General features: G+C 50.4%; 1 protein-coding gene and 1 non-coding gene across 2 annotated transcripts; one reads left to right on the top strand and one right to left on the bottom strand.

Annotated features, from left to right (window-relative positions):
• Positions 1-123: 123 nt before the first annotated feature.
• Positions 124-196, bottom strand: TRNAM-CAU. Its single transcript has one exon. It is a non-coding gene; the product is annotated as a tRNA-Met (tRNA).
• An 8,208-nt stretch (positions 197-8,404) lies between these two features.
• Positions 8,405-16,927, top strand: MAP1LC3B (microtubule associated protein 1 light chain 3 beta). The gene is made up of 4 exons (XM_015640014.1): positions 8,405-8,566; positions 11,100-11,155; positions 13,438-13,544; positions 15,441-16,927. The coding sequence occupies exons 1-4, from the start codon at positions 8,527-8,529 to the stop codon at positions 15,613-15,615; spliced, it is 378 nt and encodes a 125-aa protein (XP_015495500.1). The 5' UTR covers positions 8,405-8,526; the 3' UTR covers positions 15,616-16,927.
• Positions 16,928-17,020: the final 93 nt, after the last annotated feature.

The raw sequence follows: 17,020 nt of genomic DNA, 5'->3' as shown, positions 1-17,020 counted from the left end.
GTTCTCCGCGTCCTGTCCCGCTTCCTGATCCAATTCCATGAAAAAATACCAGATAGTCCCTTCCCTCGGGAAAATCTGACTGCGGAAGAGGGGAGGAAAAAATAAAAAGGAGGAAACCATCTTTGCCCCGTGTGAGGATCGAACTCACGACCTTCAGATTATGAGACTGACGCGCTACCTACTGCGCTAACGAGGCTCCTCGAGAATCGCTGTCCCGCGCATGGCTCTTGGCCCTGTGCATCCGCCTCCCGGTGTGCGTGTCCTCACCGCCATTCCCGAGCCGCTACCTGAGAAACCTCTTTCCTTGCAAAAATCTCCTCCTCTGCACTTCTCTGTTTTGATTGTGTCGTTGTTTTCTCCCCCATCCGTTCTTTTCCCTGCTTTTCTGCCAGCCAGACCTCACATTTTTTGCAAACGGCTCCTCTTTGCCACGGTGTTCCGCAAGGAACATCTTGGGGTTTGTCTTTTTTTGTCTTTTTTTTTTTATTTTTATTTTAGAATTGGCTTTTTTTTATTCCATGATCTGCAAAACAGCTGCAGAACCCTTTGGGGCCCCTAAGCATCCTCATTCTGCTGGCCAGCAATAGACCATGAGGGCTGTGCTGACAACAGGCTCGTGAGGAAATGAAGTTGCATCCACATAATTAAGAAAAATTCGAGCCAGCCTCGTTTGCCGTGAAGAGACGCTGTTCAACTGGGATTTCTGCTGTGGAATGAGCTCCCTGCTCTCAGAGAGTGCTCAGCACAAGAGGGTCCCCAGTGATGCTGGCTGAAGTGCTGCCCTGAATCCTAATGGAGCGGCCTCACCCTCAGCGAGGGTCCCCCGGCTGCAGTCGCCATGACAATCGAGCAACAAATCCCCAAACTGGCAGAAGATGGGAAAAGAGGGATTTAATTGATGCAGAAAGTCTGAGAGCATCGCCCACGAGAATCGCTGCAGGGAGGCTGCTCTGCAGAGCAAGGAGCTGGCAGAGGATGGAGGAGGAACAGCCCTTTGGACACTGTAGAATCTCACAGTGGTTTGGGTTGGAAGTGACTTAAAAATCATCCCATTCCACCCCCTGCCATGGCAGTGACACCTTCCACTACCTCAGGCTACTCCAAACCCCATCCAACCTGGTCTTGGGCACTTCCAGGGATCCAGGGGCAGCCAGAGCTGCTCTGGGCACCTGTGCCAGGGCCTGCCCACCCTCCCAGGGAACAATTCCTGCCCAATATCCCATCTAAATCCACTCTCTGGCAGTGGGAGCCATTCCCTGTGTCCTGTCCCTCCATCCCTTGTCCTCAGTCCCTCTCCAGCTCTCCTGGAGCCCCTTTAGGCCCTGGAAGGGGCTCTGAGCTCTCCCTGGACCCTTCTCTTCTCCAAGTGAACACCTCCAGCTCTCCCAGCCTGGCTCCAGCTTTTGGAGCTTTTCCCTGGCTCTTCTGGACTCTCTCCAGCAGCTCCACATCCTTCTCATGCTGGGGGCTCTAGGGCTGGACTCCAGTGAGGTTTTATGAGAGCAGAGAAGAAGGGAAAATCACCTCCCTTGTCCCACTGCTCATTCTCCTTTTGCATCTCACCAGACCAGATGAGATGCTCCAGTTGACCAAGGATTTTTCTGATGGGCAGCTGTGGATGTTGGGGCCAGGAAACCCTGATTCCCAAAGATCTGGATGGCCCTGGGTAGGGATGATGACGAGTCCAGGCTGCCTGGCTCGTGGTACAAACGGAGAGAAATGGAGACATTGCTCCAACCCTGGGATGAGTAAATGCTCGGCTTCTCCCAGGCTGAACCGCTGCATTCCGCCCTCTGACTCTGCCCACGTGCAGGATGAAATGTCATTTTTAGTGCTGTGCTAATCCTCTGGGGCTTCGATGATGGACAAATTTAGTGCCCACAGTTCTGATTACATTACAAAAAGCTGCTCCGAGCATCTAAACCAAGGCACATGGGCAGTGAGTCACATCAACCAAACATCAAACCTTTGGAAATATGGCCAGAGCTGTTTCCCACCTGGAGGGAATCACATGGCTTTTCCCACATGTTACATTATGCTCAGGTGGTACTTAAAGGTTTTGACACAGCTTTCAAAGGCCTTGTCATGTCTGTTTGTTTAGGAAGTGATGGATTCATGGAGGGGACAGGGGAAAGTACTGATGGCAAGGATTTTTGTGTGAATGAAACAAAAGATGTCCTGGGTGACATTGCCTGGAGCAGAAGCATGGCAGTCTACAACACACACATGTTTTCCCCTCTTTTGCCTTTATATTTTATCTGATTTTTATTTTATTCTTTTTCCTTTTCCACTGAGTGCTCCTGCTGCCTAATCACCCTACAACCTTCTCTCCTTTCCCTCACCCACCTGACCCCTATAACCTGACCCCACAGTCCTGGCTCCATGGGTGCTGAGCCACATTTCTCATCCATCAGACTTTCCCTTGGCCCACTGACCCCCTTTCCAGTCCAAGGCAGCAGAAGGCAGGACTGGAAAGGGCTGTGATGGACAGCCCAGCACAAATCCATGCCAATTCCCACAGAGCTCCATTGCCCTGTGCTGATTTTCTCCAGATGAAGAAGGGCAAAGGGCAAAGTCTGTCAGGCAGTGCCCACCTCCATCCCACACTGATGTCACCCAGAGCCCAGCTAAGCCCGAGGCAAAGCTCCCAGTGCTCTGAGTGACCACGTTTCTCCTTCTGAGGGAACAGAGAGAGGGAATCCCAGCCCTTCATCACATCAGACAGGAGAAACAATTGCTGTCTCCAGTTTCCAGTGCTGTTCTTGTGGAGCAACACAGTTTTGGAGCCTGGGCACACCCAAGGTCCTTGAGGTGGAGACCTGGTGCACAACAGGGTGGTTATAACTGAATATCACCCTCAATTTCAGTCATCAAAGTCTCAAATTGCTGCTTTCTCCCCTATCTTACCAAATCCATTATCTGAATCAGCCAGCTTTGTTTGTGACAGTAGGGAAAACAGGAAAAGTGCGTTATCATCATCTCCCATCCTCTGTGGCACTGTCTGAGCACCTTCCTTGGAAAACATTCCCAGAGTAATGGCTCGGAGCTTTCCCGAGCTGCTGTCTCAGGCAGGCAGCTCACAGCCCTTTCCACAGGGCTCTTGAAAAAGGATGGAGCAACAGGGGAAATGTTATTGTTTCATTTCCCCCCAGCAATTAAGGAGCTGATGCAGCTCTCGCTGCAGTCAATTAGTCTTCACGCTCACTAAAGGGCTTTGGATGGCTCCCAAAGTTAGTGTCCTCATTTTCTGTAATCCTGGAAGTGTTTACGCCTTCCCAGGCTCTGAGTGGGGATGAGGCAGCTGATGGCATATCCAGCCAATTATAACCAGAACAGCGAGCTGAGAATGATTTATTTTCCATTTGGCAAGAGGGACAGAAAAGTATGGCAAGGCAGGCCGAGACAGATGAACAAACCCTCTCTGCGAGCCCTGTTTGCCACAGACAGTATTTACAGCATGTTTTTTTGGCATGGGCCTGCACTGAGATTTCTGCTTTGTAATAAAAAACAAAGACTCCTCCTGCCTCCTGAAAAACTGTTCCCATCCTTGGAGGGAGGACACATCAAAGAGTGAATATCCCAATAGAAATGCCAAAGAGTTTTGCTTTGTTTTTTGTTATGTGCATGTTTTAAGCTGGAAAACAGCTCATCTTGTCCTGAGTCTATGATTTCCCACTTCCTTGCTTTCTCTGTGGACATTGATCTCAGCAGATTTTGCAGGATAAACACCACTGAACAGGCTGGGCTCTTCAGGGAAAACCCAGAGCGCTGCAGAAAAGCTGCTGATGGCTGGGGAAGTGGTTACATCCTTCTGCTTTAGAGCAGAGCTCAGTGCCCTCTCTTTAACTGGCTCCCCACTGCCAGAGGGCAGGGATGGATGGGATATTGGGAAAGAATTCTTCCCTGGGAGGGTGGTGAGGCCCTGGAACAGGTTCCCAGAGAAGCTGTGGCTGCCTCATGCCTGGAAGTGCCCCCTGGATAGGACCTGGAGCCAGCTGGGATAGTGGAAGGTGTCGCTGCTCATGGGAGTGGGTGGCACTGGATGGGCTTTAAGGTGCCTTCCAACCCAAACCTTTAAGATCACTTCCAACCCCAGACATCCCATGATTCTGTGATTTATGGAAGAGGCTATGATCTTTCTTCAACATGCTGTCCTTGCCATGAGGAATCAGTTGATCTGACAGCCTGCAGTCACCCAAGCCGTCACAGCACTCGTACAAGAACAAGCAGTTCTTGTCCCTCCAGCTTTGCCCCCAGTCCAGCCTAAACAATTTATTTCCATTCAACACCTGAAGCAGCTCAGTTGGCAGGAGGATTCTCCTGCTCTGGAGGGGTCAGGTGCTGGGGGTGCTGTTCCTGATCTGTGGTTGTGCAATCCCAGGCAGCTCACAGAACCTCTCAGCGTCAGCCAGGAGAATGTTTTCTGAACCACAGGCAACATAGTGCTCAGCTAATATTTGAACACGTGGGGGATTGCTTCAATGCTAGGAGTATCAAAAATCAGGGGAAGACCTTGTTACACGCTGTGTTGTTCCATGATTTCCCCGCTCTGCCTCCCGCGCTCGCGCTGCTATTGCTGCTTGCCAAGATATTATGGATTTTCTGAGTGAAAAGCAGTACACAAACACAACTCACTGCTGCTTACAACAACTAATTTACCCTGTTCTGTCGTGAGAGCAACATCTCCCATTTAAAACTAGATCCTGGAGCCAAGAGCTGTTTGCTGGAACAGCAGGAACAGCAGGAACTGATGTCAGTTATGGTATCCAGCAATGATGTCTTGGGCAATCCTTCGTGCAGGGGGAGTGCAGTGAGTTTTTAGCCAAATATTCTATGCAAATTATGGTTTTGTGATGATATTGCATGTATCTGTGTGTTAGCTTGGATTTACCACCCAAAAAAGCATGTCTAATAGTCTAGAACATGTGACATTCCAAAAGACAGTGTTGTGCTCCCACTGAGGGATGGGCTCAGCTGTTGTTAGACCCCAGAGAAAACCCACCCAGTCAAAGTGGGTTTTCTTTCTAGCTTCACTTCTCTCAAATTACACTTTCCTACTCTCAAAACAGATATTTTGCCATTCTCACCACTTCTTCCTAAAGTTCTCCTAACTCAGAAGGTGAAATTTGAAGTGTGGGAATTTGTTCTTAAGGGTTGCCACCATCTTGAGGCAAATTTAAGATGAAAACTTCCCAGAAGAGTTATTTTAAGGCACTGCAAACAATTCTCTACAGTTGGATTCTGCCTGAAAATCTCCAATAGCAGCTGGGTAATGGCTGCACACTTATAAAAAAACCAAACTCACATTAATCTTGAGCTGAGCTGGATCGATAAGAACAATTTGTGAGAAAAGAACTGAGGGGAGGTATTTTAACTCAGGTTGAAATGCAAGTTATTATCAGCACAGTCTCCTTCCTTTTATTTTATGGGGCTTTTCTCTCTGTGTTCCTGGTGAATTTAATACTGCTGACAGCTGCTGAGCTCCCAGCCCCACACAGTGAGAGCTGTCTTCCAGGAAGGGTGCAGCACTGCAGAGGAACAGCTTTGTCTGCTCCTTGGGGAAAAAAAACACCACCTTTTCAGTCCCATTGTACCAGAAAAATGAGAGGATGATTTATTATTCTGAATGTGTAATATACTCGTTTTATTGTGAGGCAGCTCATGTGGGAAAAAAATAGGAAAAGTGGGAGTTTTTCCCAAGGGAAATGCTGTGATTATCAACCACGGTTTGGAGTCACTGTTCATACTGGATTTTTAACAAAAAAACACCAACCCAACCTTGTGGAAGATAGAACAGTTGGAAAAACCTGTTTTGCTTTTTTTTTTTCCTTACTTAGTATTTAGTCTGGTGTATTAGGTGCAGACAGGAGGATCTGAGCTGGAATCCAAACCCAGCCTGTGCTCTAACCTGCTTTGTAAATTTGGGAAATCACATTTCCTTTGCCTCATGCTAAACTAGGGCTGACAGGGATTGTAGGGGATTATTTACCCCATTTTCTCCCTGAGATCAGAATGATTCTCCCTGGACTCTTCAGAGCAGATCTTTTACTAATATCTCTTAGATATTATTCAGATTCATTAGATACTAATATATAATATTAAATAAAAACATCCAAAGGTGATTATTCCATTTCTTTCCTAGGGAATTTCTTCTGGTGCTCAACAATTCTTAACCTTAGCCCAGTCCCTAATTTCTATGGCCTTTTCCAAGCTGTAAACTCATTATTTCCCATCCTGGTCTTATACAGGCAAGAGCTAATTCCCTCCTGCTCTGCAGAAGCCTTTTGCATATTTGAAGACAATGTAACATCCCCTTTGGGTTAAGTCTCCTCATCCTCAGCCCAAATGCTTTCCAAAGCATTCTAAGGCCAGGATAAAAACGCTCTGCAGCTCCATTTTTGAAAGGCTCTGTTCCAGCGCTGTCGCCGAGCCTGAAGCCAAAGCGTTTTCCAAAGCAGCGTTTTCTCACCAGGGATGGGGAGCTGTGCTGAGGCAGAGCTGATCCCAAAGGCTATGTCCATGCTGTCATTCCAACTGCTCCTAACACCTTCCTCAAATCCAGACTCGCCAACTGTCTGTGCTGTCGACACGCAGACACGGGCGAAGGCTGAGCTGAGGAGAGAGAGGTCAGGCGAGTCTCGGTGTGGATCTAAGTTTCCTTCTCACAGTCTCTGCGGATTATTTATGAGAGGAACATGTGATAGCCCAGCCTGTCAGCAGATACTCTGATTGTGGCTCTCCCCAAGCACCATATGGATGCTTTCAGCCGGAGCTGCAGCCCTGCTAACAGTCGGCTTGTGGATGCAAAGCACACGGCGCACAGAGCCCGGAATTGTCAGCCCTGACACCAAGATGCACCTGTACACCCCAAAAATAACATTATGTGGTTTCACTGGGGCTCACCCTCCTGCCTTCAGCCCTCAGACACAGTTCTCAGAGCATGGTGGAATTTCCTCAGCTTGGAAAATGTTTTTTTTTTTAAAAGGCAGGCATTTAAATTTAGAAGAGTTTTGTTGACACAGAAATTTGGTATTGCTGGCTTAAGTTGCAGATGTATCAGTGTTCTGCCAGTCATCCATGTCTCACCTGCTATCCCTGGACAGTGATGTGATGGACAGAGCAATCATACACCTTAGGGCTGTATTTCCTTGTTAGTCACACCTTTAATGGCCTCATAATGACAGGCCACCGAAACTGTGTGACCCTGAATCACAAAACTCAGTAATGAACCCTCATTCCTTTGTGGGAGTGCAGATTCACTCCAAATTCAATGCATTGCTCCACCCCAAAAAATGCAAAAACACTGATAATCTCTAAAATGGTTAGAAAACTGCCCTTCTCCCTGTACTCCTAAGGGCAACCCTGGCCACAGCTCCCTGTCCTTTGGATTGTACAGCACGATCGTGTGGCCCTATTGCTGCAAAATCATCCTTAAATTTCAAAACGCGGTGCTGGGAATGTATGTGAGAGAAAGAGAGATGCAGCTGAAAGGCTCCAGCCAACAGCTTGTGTCAGAAAGCTGCTAAGCAGGAAACAGTTGGGCAGTTTTACTCACAACGTGGTATCTGTGACTGAAGTTGTGATTTAATCAACTCCTCACAAACCGCGTGAGACCGGGGGGTGGCTTCCAAGAGAACTGGAGCACCTGCTCCTAAAATGTCGTTCTTCAAATGTAAACTCCACCACATATCCACATCAATGTGAAGGCAAACTGGTGACAGATCATTCTACTTGCACTTCTGCAAGGAGAAAAGTGCTCACGTTGAAGGGGACGTTGTGGGCCACAAGGCTGCGAGTTCATGGAATCACGGAATAATGGAATACCAGCTTGGAGGGGACCTCAAGGATCATCCGGCCCAACCTGTCTTGGCAAAAGCGCCATGTGCACTAGATGGCTGAATCTTAAAAGTGCTCAGCATTGGGCAATCCACCACGTTCCTGGGGAGATTGTTCTTTTTTGTTGCTGAAGGGGAACATGTCCTGGCATCGAGGTGGCCATGGCCGTGTCCCTGAGGAGAACATAGCCTGGCACTAAGGCGGCAATGGCCGTGTCCCTGAGGAGAACACAGCAGGGCACCGAGGTGGCCATGGCTGTGTCACAAAGGACAACATGTCCTGGCACCGAGGTGGTCGTGGCTGTGTGACAAAGGAGAACACAGCCTGGCACCGAGCTGGCCATGGCCGTGTCACTGAGGAGAAGCCAGCCCGGCACCGGGGCGGCCATGGCTGCGTGCCACAGAGCGGGAGCACGGACCAGGCACCGTGACAGTCACACAGCCCACGATGTCCGTGTGTCACCGAGCGGGGCCCGATGTCCGTGTGTCACCGAGCGGGGCCCGCGGCCATGCCGGCGCTGTCCCGGTGCCACACTCAAGATGCCGGCGGGCTGAGGCGGAGCCGGCGCTGACGCGGGGTCAGCTGACGGCCGAGCGGCCGTGGCGGCGCGGGGGGCGGGCGCCGGCACTCGGAGGTGTCCGCTGCCGCCGCGCAGAGCCGCCGCCGGGCCCGGGCCGAGCGAACGCCGCCATGCCCTCGGAGAAGAGCTTCAAGCAGCGCCGCACCTTCGGTGAGCGCCGCGGGGAGGGACGCGGTGGGGTGCGGCCTGCCCATGCTCCCGGCCCCGGCGGGCTGCGGGGGGGAGATGGCCGCGGAGGGAAGGGAAGGGGAGGGGAGGGGGCCGATGGCGGTGGGAGCAGCGAAGATCCCCGGGCGGCTCCTGCTGACAGCGCCGCGGGCGGAGCGGGCCCGGGGCTGCCCCGCTGTCCCGGCCTGCTCGGGGCTGCGGCGGAGTGAAAGCCCGGCCCGGTGTGCGGGCTTGTTTACCCCGGCCGTTCGGGACAGGGGGGTTTTGTGGTGTCGCGAAGTGTGGGGTGGCAGCTGGGCTGTGCCCGCCTGAGCTCTGCGCTGGGAGAGGGGCTCGGGGTGGGGACATCTCTTCATGGCATCATCCATTATCGACTGCAAAACTCCCAGGAGCCTGGAAACATCCTCGGCGTGTGTGCCAGGAGCTGGGCCTGCCCTTCCCTCCGGTGTCTGCTCAGTGTCCGGCGGCCTGTGCGCCTGTGGCAGCGGAATTAAAGCTCCGCTGGCAGCCGGAGCCTGGCGCGGAGAGAGGAATTCTCCAGCCGGGCAGCCGCGGCTGGACTGGGGCGTGTGGCTCCCGTCTCTGTTTGGCTGTTGAAAACTAGCAGGGCATGGAAAAGAGCTGTGTAATGATGGCTGGGAAAATGAGATTAGACCTTTTCGAGAAGGAACAGCCTCGATAGAGCCGTGCCACGCTTCCGTGTGTGTGTGCTCAGGATGGGACCGGGGCAATCAAAGGGCTCGGGATCTGCTCATGTGTGTCAGTGAGGGAGGCTGAAGCGCTGCGAGGGTAACACGAACTGGCAGCGTAACCTATTTCTGCATGAACTATAAAATCCCGTACGTGAGATGGAATTGGTGGAAGTAATTGATCCAGATTTTCCTTTCTTCCTGCCTTTGGGTTAAAGTCAAGCTGCTTAAGAGAGCTTTGTGATGTGCCCACCCTTGCCTTTGCTGTTGTGGTAAATGTAAGCCGTTCCCTGCAGTGAAGCGGGGACGACGTTGAGCTGACAGAAGTCTGTGTTTATGCTGCCCCTTTTCTCAGAGCCTTCCAAAACTGTTGTTGACCCCATCGCCTGTCAGCAGCCTCTGTTGCAGGTATTAAGTTCAGCTAGGATGGCAGCCAAGCAGTTGCCACTGCAACTACTGTCGTCAGAGAACAGTGTTTATCTGTGGCTGACTGGGGCCTGATTTTGAACACGCCACACACAATAATCTCCATGATTTTCCCGGTTTATGTTCCTTCTACTCCAGGGAGTTGTGCTGAATAACACTGCTGTGAACAAACCTGTTCCAGCTGAAAAGTTAGTGCTTGCCAGGTGGATGGTTGGTCTCGCTCTCTCCACGTATCTTTTGTGTTTCTGGTTAATCTTAAAAAGTATTTTAACGAGGTGGAACTCTCTGCCCTTGAAGCGCTCCTGCTGGGCTGTGGGAATGTGGCTCTGGACGTGGGGTGGCTTTCAGGTGAAGGCTTTGCGTGCTCCTTGCCTGAGTTCTGCTTGATTCACCTGCAGCTTCAAACAGTGATTCACGGGAGCTGCATTCCTTGCCGGGCTCGTGAGGAGGATGTATTTATTCCATGGGCACAAACACGGACTGAGGAGACTGAGGGATGTTATTGCTGAGTGTCCTGCCATTAGCATTCCAACGGGGAGCTGGCCTAAGTGCTTCTCTCCCTAGGCAGGTGTGTGTTCAAGCCATGATGCAACACTAAATCATCTCTCTCGGAGCTGTTTGGAACCTGAAAACAGCCTGGAAAGCCCCGTCCTGCTGCAAACCAGAGGGGTTAAAATTGAGTTCACTGAATCTGAGAGCAGGCAGGGGACGCACGGATGAGCGGCCCCTGAAAGCAGCCGGGCTGTTTACTCTGCCTCGTGTACTTCAGCCCGGTTCATGATAGCTGTTCTATTAATATTTCTGTCTGAGGAGAGGTGAACTTTATCCTGAAAACTGGCACAGAGAGTGGCAAAATGTGGAGGTCTGGCAGAGCCTCCAGCAACTCCCGCAACAATGGGTGCGGCCGAGTCAAAATAAAACCTGGAATTCGGTAACAGGAGAGCGCACAAGGAAAGCTGATGCTGCCAGGCCTGGGCCAGTCCCGGGGTTCAAATAATTGTTGACCATTTCCTCTTCTGGGACCTGACAGAAATAGCACAGGGTATTTAGTTGTTAACTTGGGTGGTGTAATTTGAGGCCTTAACTGTGTGAGGTTAAATGTGGGCTTCAGTTGGGCAGAAAGTGAGGGGGTGTGGAAAGGATCTCCTTTAACACTTTCTAGAAGTGCCAGGCAGGTGTACACAGCGCTTGTCACCTTGGGTTAAGGAGCAGGGCATCAGTTGACACAGGAAACGTTGTACTCCTGATAGTGCTGGCCCATTTAGAAATTGCTTTGCCTGAATTTCCTCTTCTGGCTTTTCCAGACACATGGTCCCTCTCTTCAGAAGTGGAGAAATAAGGAAATAACAGCATTAACTGTGAATGTTTGAACAGATTTTTTTTTTTTAAATCCCTTGCAGAACAAAGAGTGGAAGATGTACGACTGATTCGGGATCAGCATCCCACTAAAATACCAGTAAGTCCAGTTCTTTTTACTTCAGTTTCCAGTCTCATGTTCTTTTTAGCAGTTAGAAACCTGTGGAAGAGCTGTCCCAAGGAGACCAAATGCAAATGTGGCTGTTCAGGGTGGCTAAGCCTGGATTTCAGGAGCATTCTCAAGAAGTAATCCTCAGGGTTGGTGTGGTGGAGCAAGGTGCTCACAGGGGCTGGAGGAAGTGGCGTTTCCGGAGTTTTGCAGCTGTGTGTTGTAACTTGGAAGAAAACCACACCCCAGCTGAGCTCTGAGATCCTCCAGAGCGCTCAGCTCTTCTCTGTGGTTTTCTTTTCCGAATTAAGAGTCTTCAGAGGCTCATCAAGAAGAGTAGACAGGAGTGTAGAGGCAGACAGGGATTTGCTCATCAGCCTGTGCTGAGAAGGACAGAAATGCTTTTCTCCTGGGAATGGGCTCGTGCTTAGGTCTCCAGGAATGCTGCTGGGCTGTCCAGCTCTCACTGCATATCACTCCTCACCTCGTCGCTCTTTGGCTGCTCAGCTCCAAATGCTGCCTGAGTTTGTGTTTTATTTTACTTACGGCATCCTCAAAGTTCAAAATGCAGGGAATAGCCTACAAGCAAAAGGCGTGGATTGAGTTCTGTCACTGATGAGTTCTGCAGCAGAGGGAACTGAACTTTGGCTCTGTGATGAGATTGGGTGACCCCAATGTGTGGAAATTCTGCTGTGAACCAGCTGCTGCACACTGTCCCCTAAACAAACTCACTGATGGAAGCTGCTGTAGAAACACAAACAAAAAGGTTTTCCTTGGGCTTTAAACTCCTTCACCTTGGAGCTGCCACTGCTCCTTCCCTGTGCACCTGGCTAGAGGAACAAGGAATACTTCACAGCAGGGATTTTTTGGAATGTTTCATTTTTCCAAAAGGTGCTTTCCTTGCAAATCTGTTTCCTGACAAATATTGCTTTTTCACTCACCTTTCAGAGACCACTTAGCCACAGTCCCCAAGCTCTGTGACCACAGATTGAAAGCCAGGGATTTATGGCAAAACTCTCACTTTAAGTCAGCCATGGCTAGGTTCCAACCAAAAGTTCAGAGGTACCTAAGGAACTTGCTGGAGATGTGGTGATTCAAACTCCCAGCTATCCCTGCTGGGATCCCTGGAGTCTTGCTGGGCCACTCACTGCCTCGTTGTTGTCATCAGCAGTTCTGGATGAGATAAGGTGGCAATGTCACACTAGATAATAAATCCCTCCTGTGCTGCCAACATCCTCCATTCTGCTGTTAGAAATATCTACTGCTTGTGGCCTGACTGCTTAAAAATAGTGGGGCTTTGTTACCCAGAATGAGCCAGCATTTATTTCAACTGAGGTAAGGCTCTTTCTCTGGTAGAATTCAATCAGCATCTCTTCACCTGTGCAGCTTTTTAAACTCAACACAGCCAGACCCTGTGAGCATGGAAAGGATCCAAGGGACTGGTGTCACATAGCTCCTGTTGACTGAAAATCAACAAACCCCACATGGCTGTGGAAACGGGAGCACACGAGCTCTGAGATCACTTCTTAAAAGCAGGAACTACCCTCAGTTGCTGGGCAGGGTGTTCCTTAGATTGGGAAATCTGTAGTTTCTCTGTGAATTAACTGGTTATTACACTAATCCTGGCAGAGTGACTGATTCCTGGGCATCCTTGAGGAAATTTTGGTCCTTAATTTAGAAACTGGAGGGTTTATATCCTTCCAAAGTAGCTTTTTCTCATGTATTAGAGGAACCATGGGAGGTGAATGGAACAGCAGAGTCATCTGGAGCGTGGCAGTTGTTAAAGACACGGCCTGAAACTGGAGAAATTCCAGTGAAAACTGCTTGATCTGGCAGATTTCTATAGCAGCACAAACCCCTGGTCAGCCACTGCAGTGTGTTAGAGGGAAGTGGGCTTGATCTTTCCTTGGATTTCCTTGTTGCTGGGTAAATTCAGTGTTGGGTTAAATGATTGCAGCAAAGGAACTCTCTTAAAATTGCTGAAGTTGTGGATGTGTGCTTGTAAAATCCCTGTGTGTTACCCCTCTGTGCAGTGACTCTTGCCAGCAGAACAGAGGAGCATGTGAAGATAATTAATTCTCATGGAAACACAGAATTGTTTGGGTTGGAAAAGACCTTTAAGATAATTGAGCCCAACCATGAATTGGAGATTCATTTTCAGATTGGAGATGCTACATTCACAGATGAAGGGAAATGGAGCTGGGAGTGGGGAGATGAGGGCACCAGACACTTTCCTGCCTTTCACATCTCCTGATTTTTGTGTGTCTTCTCAGGTGATCATTGAAAGGTACAAGGGAGAGAAGCAGCTTCCAGTTTTGGATAAGACCAAGTTCCTGGTGCCAGATCATGTCAACATGAGCGAGCTAATCAAAATTATCAGGTAGTATTGCTGGGATTCCAGTGTGAACTGGTCAACCTTGGACTGTGATGCTTTGTTAATTCCCCCCCCGGTGCACTTGGGAGGTCTAAATGGAAAATTTATCTAATGAGCACCAGGACAAATCCAGAAGGTGCTTTCCGTTTTGCTTTGCTGGAAAAACCCCACTCTGAAGAGAGCTGGGTTGGTAGTCTGCTTCCAAGAGAAATAACATTCCCAGAGCTGTAGGAGGGAGTCTGGGGCTGTGAATCCCTGTCTGACACAGGTCCTTCTGCCCAGGGCTCCAGCATTTCCTGCCTGGCTATTTTGGGATGCCTCCTTTCTTCTGCCAGGGAGTCCCCCTTGGGAGTGGCTGCCTCTTCCCACCCACTGGGGAGTTTGGGCTTGGAGCCAGAGCTCTGTGCTGCTGCTTGGGGATGCTGGTGGCATCCTTTGGGAGTTGAAGTTTCCCTCAGTGACAGCCCTGAGGCCTGGGAAACACCAACTCAAGCCAGAGTGAGTGAGCTGAGTCCTGCCCTCGCTGCTTGCTCAGCTTACAGGAAAGGCAGAGGGAAACAGCCTGGAAATTGTGTGGTTGAAAAGTGTGGTCAGAAATTCTGCTGGCAGTGCATCTCTGCTGGCTCAGCAGCAGTGTTTGGTTAGGAAGGGTTCTCCAGTGGTAACTGGGAAGTGAGCAGCAACCCAGAGCTTGTTTTGTGATGGTCACGCTGCAGCAGGAGCTGGTTCGTGGAGGCCACGGGCTGTGGGAGTTGTCCAGGGTGTCCAAACAAAAACTGTCACAGGCAAATCCCAGCTCCTACAGGAGGAAGAAAGGTAGATAGGGCTTTGGAGAATGGAACCAGGTTCCAGAGTTTCTCAGGAATGTGAAAGGCCCTGGGCAAAGAGGTTAACTGCAGGCTGAAGGGTTTTCCCACCTCTTTTCTCTGGCCTTACTGTTAATAACTAACTTGGTACCAGCCAGACTGGGCCTCAGTCAGCTCCAGTGAGGCACAGCAAAGCCCATCCTTCCCAAACCTCGGAGAGCTGCTGCCTTCCCTCAGCCTGCTGTGTCTGGAGTGATTAGGGTCTGGCTTTGGAAGGGTCCCTGTCCAGGGCTGTGGTTGGGAGCTAAATAAATCCTTGTTTCCAGCTGCTGCTGCCCCTCAGCAGCGAGTGGAAGCAGCAGGAAGCTCTTCTGATCTATTCTTTCTTTGCTTTGGTGACAGCTCCACACTCCTGAGTTGCTGTTACTCATTTGTGTTTATCGAGTGGGAAGAGAGCTGCTCTCTGCAGACCTGCTCTGCAGGAGGCAGTTTAGCAGAAACACCCATTTCCCTTGAGCTGGAATGATCAGGGGAAATCCAGAAATCAGCTGTTTGCTGTGCCAGGCAGTTTGTGCAGCCTGTGGCTCCCTGCCCTTCCCACCATGCTTCTCCTGGGAGGGAGGGATTGAGGGAGGAGAAGGGAGCAAGATGCTCCAAGGTTAAACCCGGGCTGGTACAGAGCTGGTGACAAAGTGAGTTTAAAAGTTGCCCAGGTTTTGTGAGCTCTGCCCATCTTTACCAGTCTTCCTAATGGTCTCTGGGTTCTCATTTCAGTAAGCTGCAAGCCAGAGGTCCCTGGTTATGCCAGGGGTGCCTCTTCTCAGCCCCTCCAGTTCAATGCCCTTCTGGAATGCAGCTTTTCCCCTCAGTGAGGGCTCTGCCTGGATTTAGTGGAGCAATCCAGTCCAGTTTTCAGGGATGAGGCTGGGTGGGGACACGCAAGGAAAGGTGCCCATGACCGAGGTCAGAACGAGATGAGTTTTATTTAAATCCATCTCAAACCATTCCCTGATTCTCTATGACCTTGCTGCCGTCAGTGTTGAGGACTGTCCCTTGCCATCTGTCCTTTGTCCTCCTTTCCCTCACCCCTTCCCAGGCGACGCCTGCAGCTGAACTCCAACCAGGCCTTCTTCCTGCTGGTGAACGGGCACAGCATGGTGAGCGTGTCCACGCCCATCTCCGAGGTGTACGAGAGCGAGAAGGACGAGGATGGATTCCTCTACATGGTCTACGCCTCCCAGGAGACCTTTGGAGCGCCAGCTTCCGCCTAGGACACGCCAGCAGCCCTAGCCTAGGATTTGGGTTGACCCTTGGCCATCACCCCCACTCTACCCCACACACCCCCCAGGGAAAGAACCGGATGTCACCTACGCTCTCAGTCCTTAGCATAGTCTCGCTTTAGCAGGTGTCTCATCTCACCTTGCCTTGTTTGTGACTATTAAACAGTACAGACGAGCACCTCCAGCTTTGAAACCTGCCCTAATAATATTCCACACAGGCACATTTACAGGTCTGGACCTGATGAAAGGAGCCCAAATTGTGCATGTGACACTTGCAGAGAAAGGGATTTACTTTTAACAAGCAAACAGGCACCATGGAGGAACTTGAGTGTTTCCTGGAATTTGCTGGAAAATCTCCCTACGATTCCTTAAATTTTTTTGGTTTTAAATGGGAAGGTTTCTCATGAGGGCAAATGCATTTTAATGTTCCAAAGGGGAGCTTTTTCTTCTGCAGCTCCATCGGACTCATGTCAGTGCTGCAGGGAGTTAAGGCAAGTGCTTGGGGTGAGCTGGGGAAGGACAACTCTTTGTGTCTCCGGTTTTTGGGCACCGCACGCTCCGGCGGTGCCGGTTTCTGGAATACTCATACCAAACACCACAGCTTTATCGTAGTTTTAGGAAGTGTCTAACTGTAAAATACACACCCAAACAGGTAACACTGAAATAAACTCCAGTCTGTTATGAATTCCCAATCCCTGTGTGTTCATCTGAGCTGGATTCCAGCGATCCATAGGATCGTGCCCCTAGCCCGGAGGCCGGCCGTTCCCGTGGGAATCGGGAGAAGCAGCTCAGGGCCGGGAGTTGACGAACAAATGATTTGTGGCACGGCTGGAGGCTCCTGTGTCCCGGGCTTGGAGCGGGCTGTGCAGAGGCGAGCTCTCCCGTGGGACAAACCTGTGTTTCTCTAGTGCTGTCGAGCGAGGCGTGGCGGGATCCCCGCGGTGTCCGTGTGGCACCGGTGTCACCGGCAGCTCTGGCGGGGACAGAAGCAATACTCCAGCGCCTGGCACTGCGCGGGGTGCACGCGTTGCACCTCCTCCACCTCGTACCTCCTCCACTCTTTGCATGCATCTCCTTCCCGGGGCCCTCTGCCCGTTTTTTATTGTCCTTTGTGTTTTTACTCCGACGTGAACTTTTCGATGCGGCTTGTTCTCTGTTTAGTTCTGTTCGTGTAAGAACTCGTTTAACTCATAACTGACAACTGTACTTGTAATTACGACGTGATCGACTGATATTCCTGTACAAATGTTGCTTTTTTAAAATTAATACAGTGCTGATATGGATGGATTACATCCCGACTTAATTCTGGCTCGTGTGGTTTATTCCTAGGCGTTTTCACAGCAAAATAATTAAAGGAATTAAAAATAATTCCCTGCTACTGCCAAGCTGGAGAAGC

Source organism: Parus major, chromosome 11 (assembly GCF_001522545.3).
Source record: "Parus major isolate Abel chromosome 11, Parus_major1.1, whole genome shotgun sequence".
NCBI lineage: Eukaryota > Metazoa > Chordata > Aves > Passeriformes > Paridae > Parus > Parus major.
This window is presented reverse-complemented; position numbering and strand designations above follow the sequence as displayed.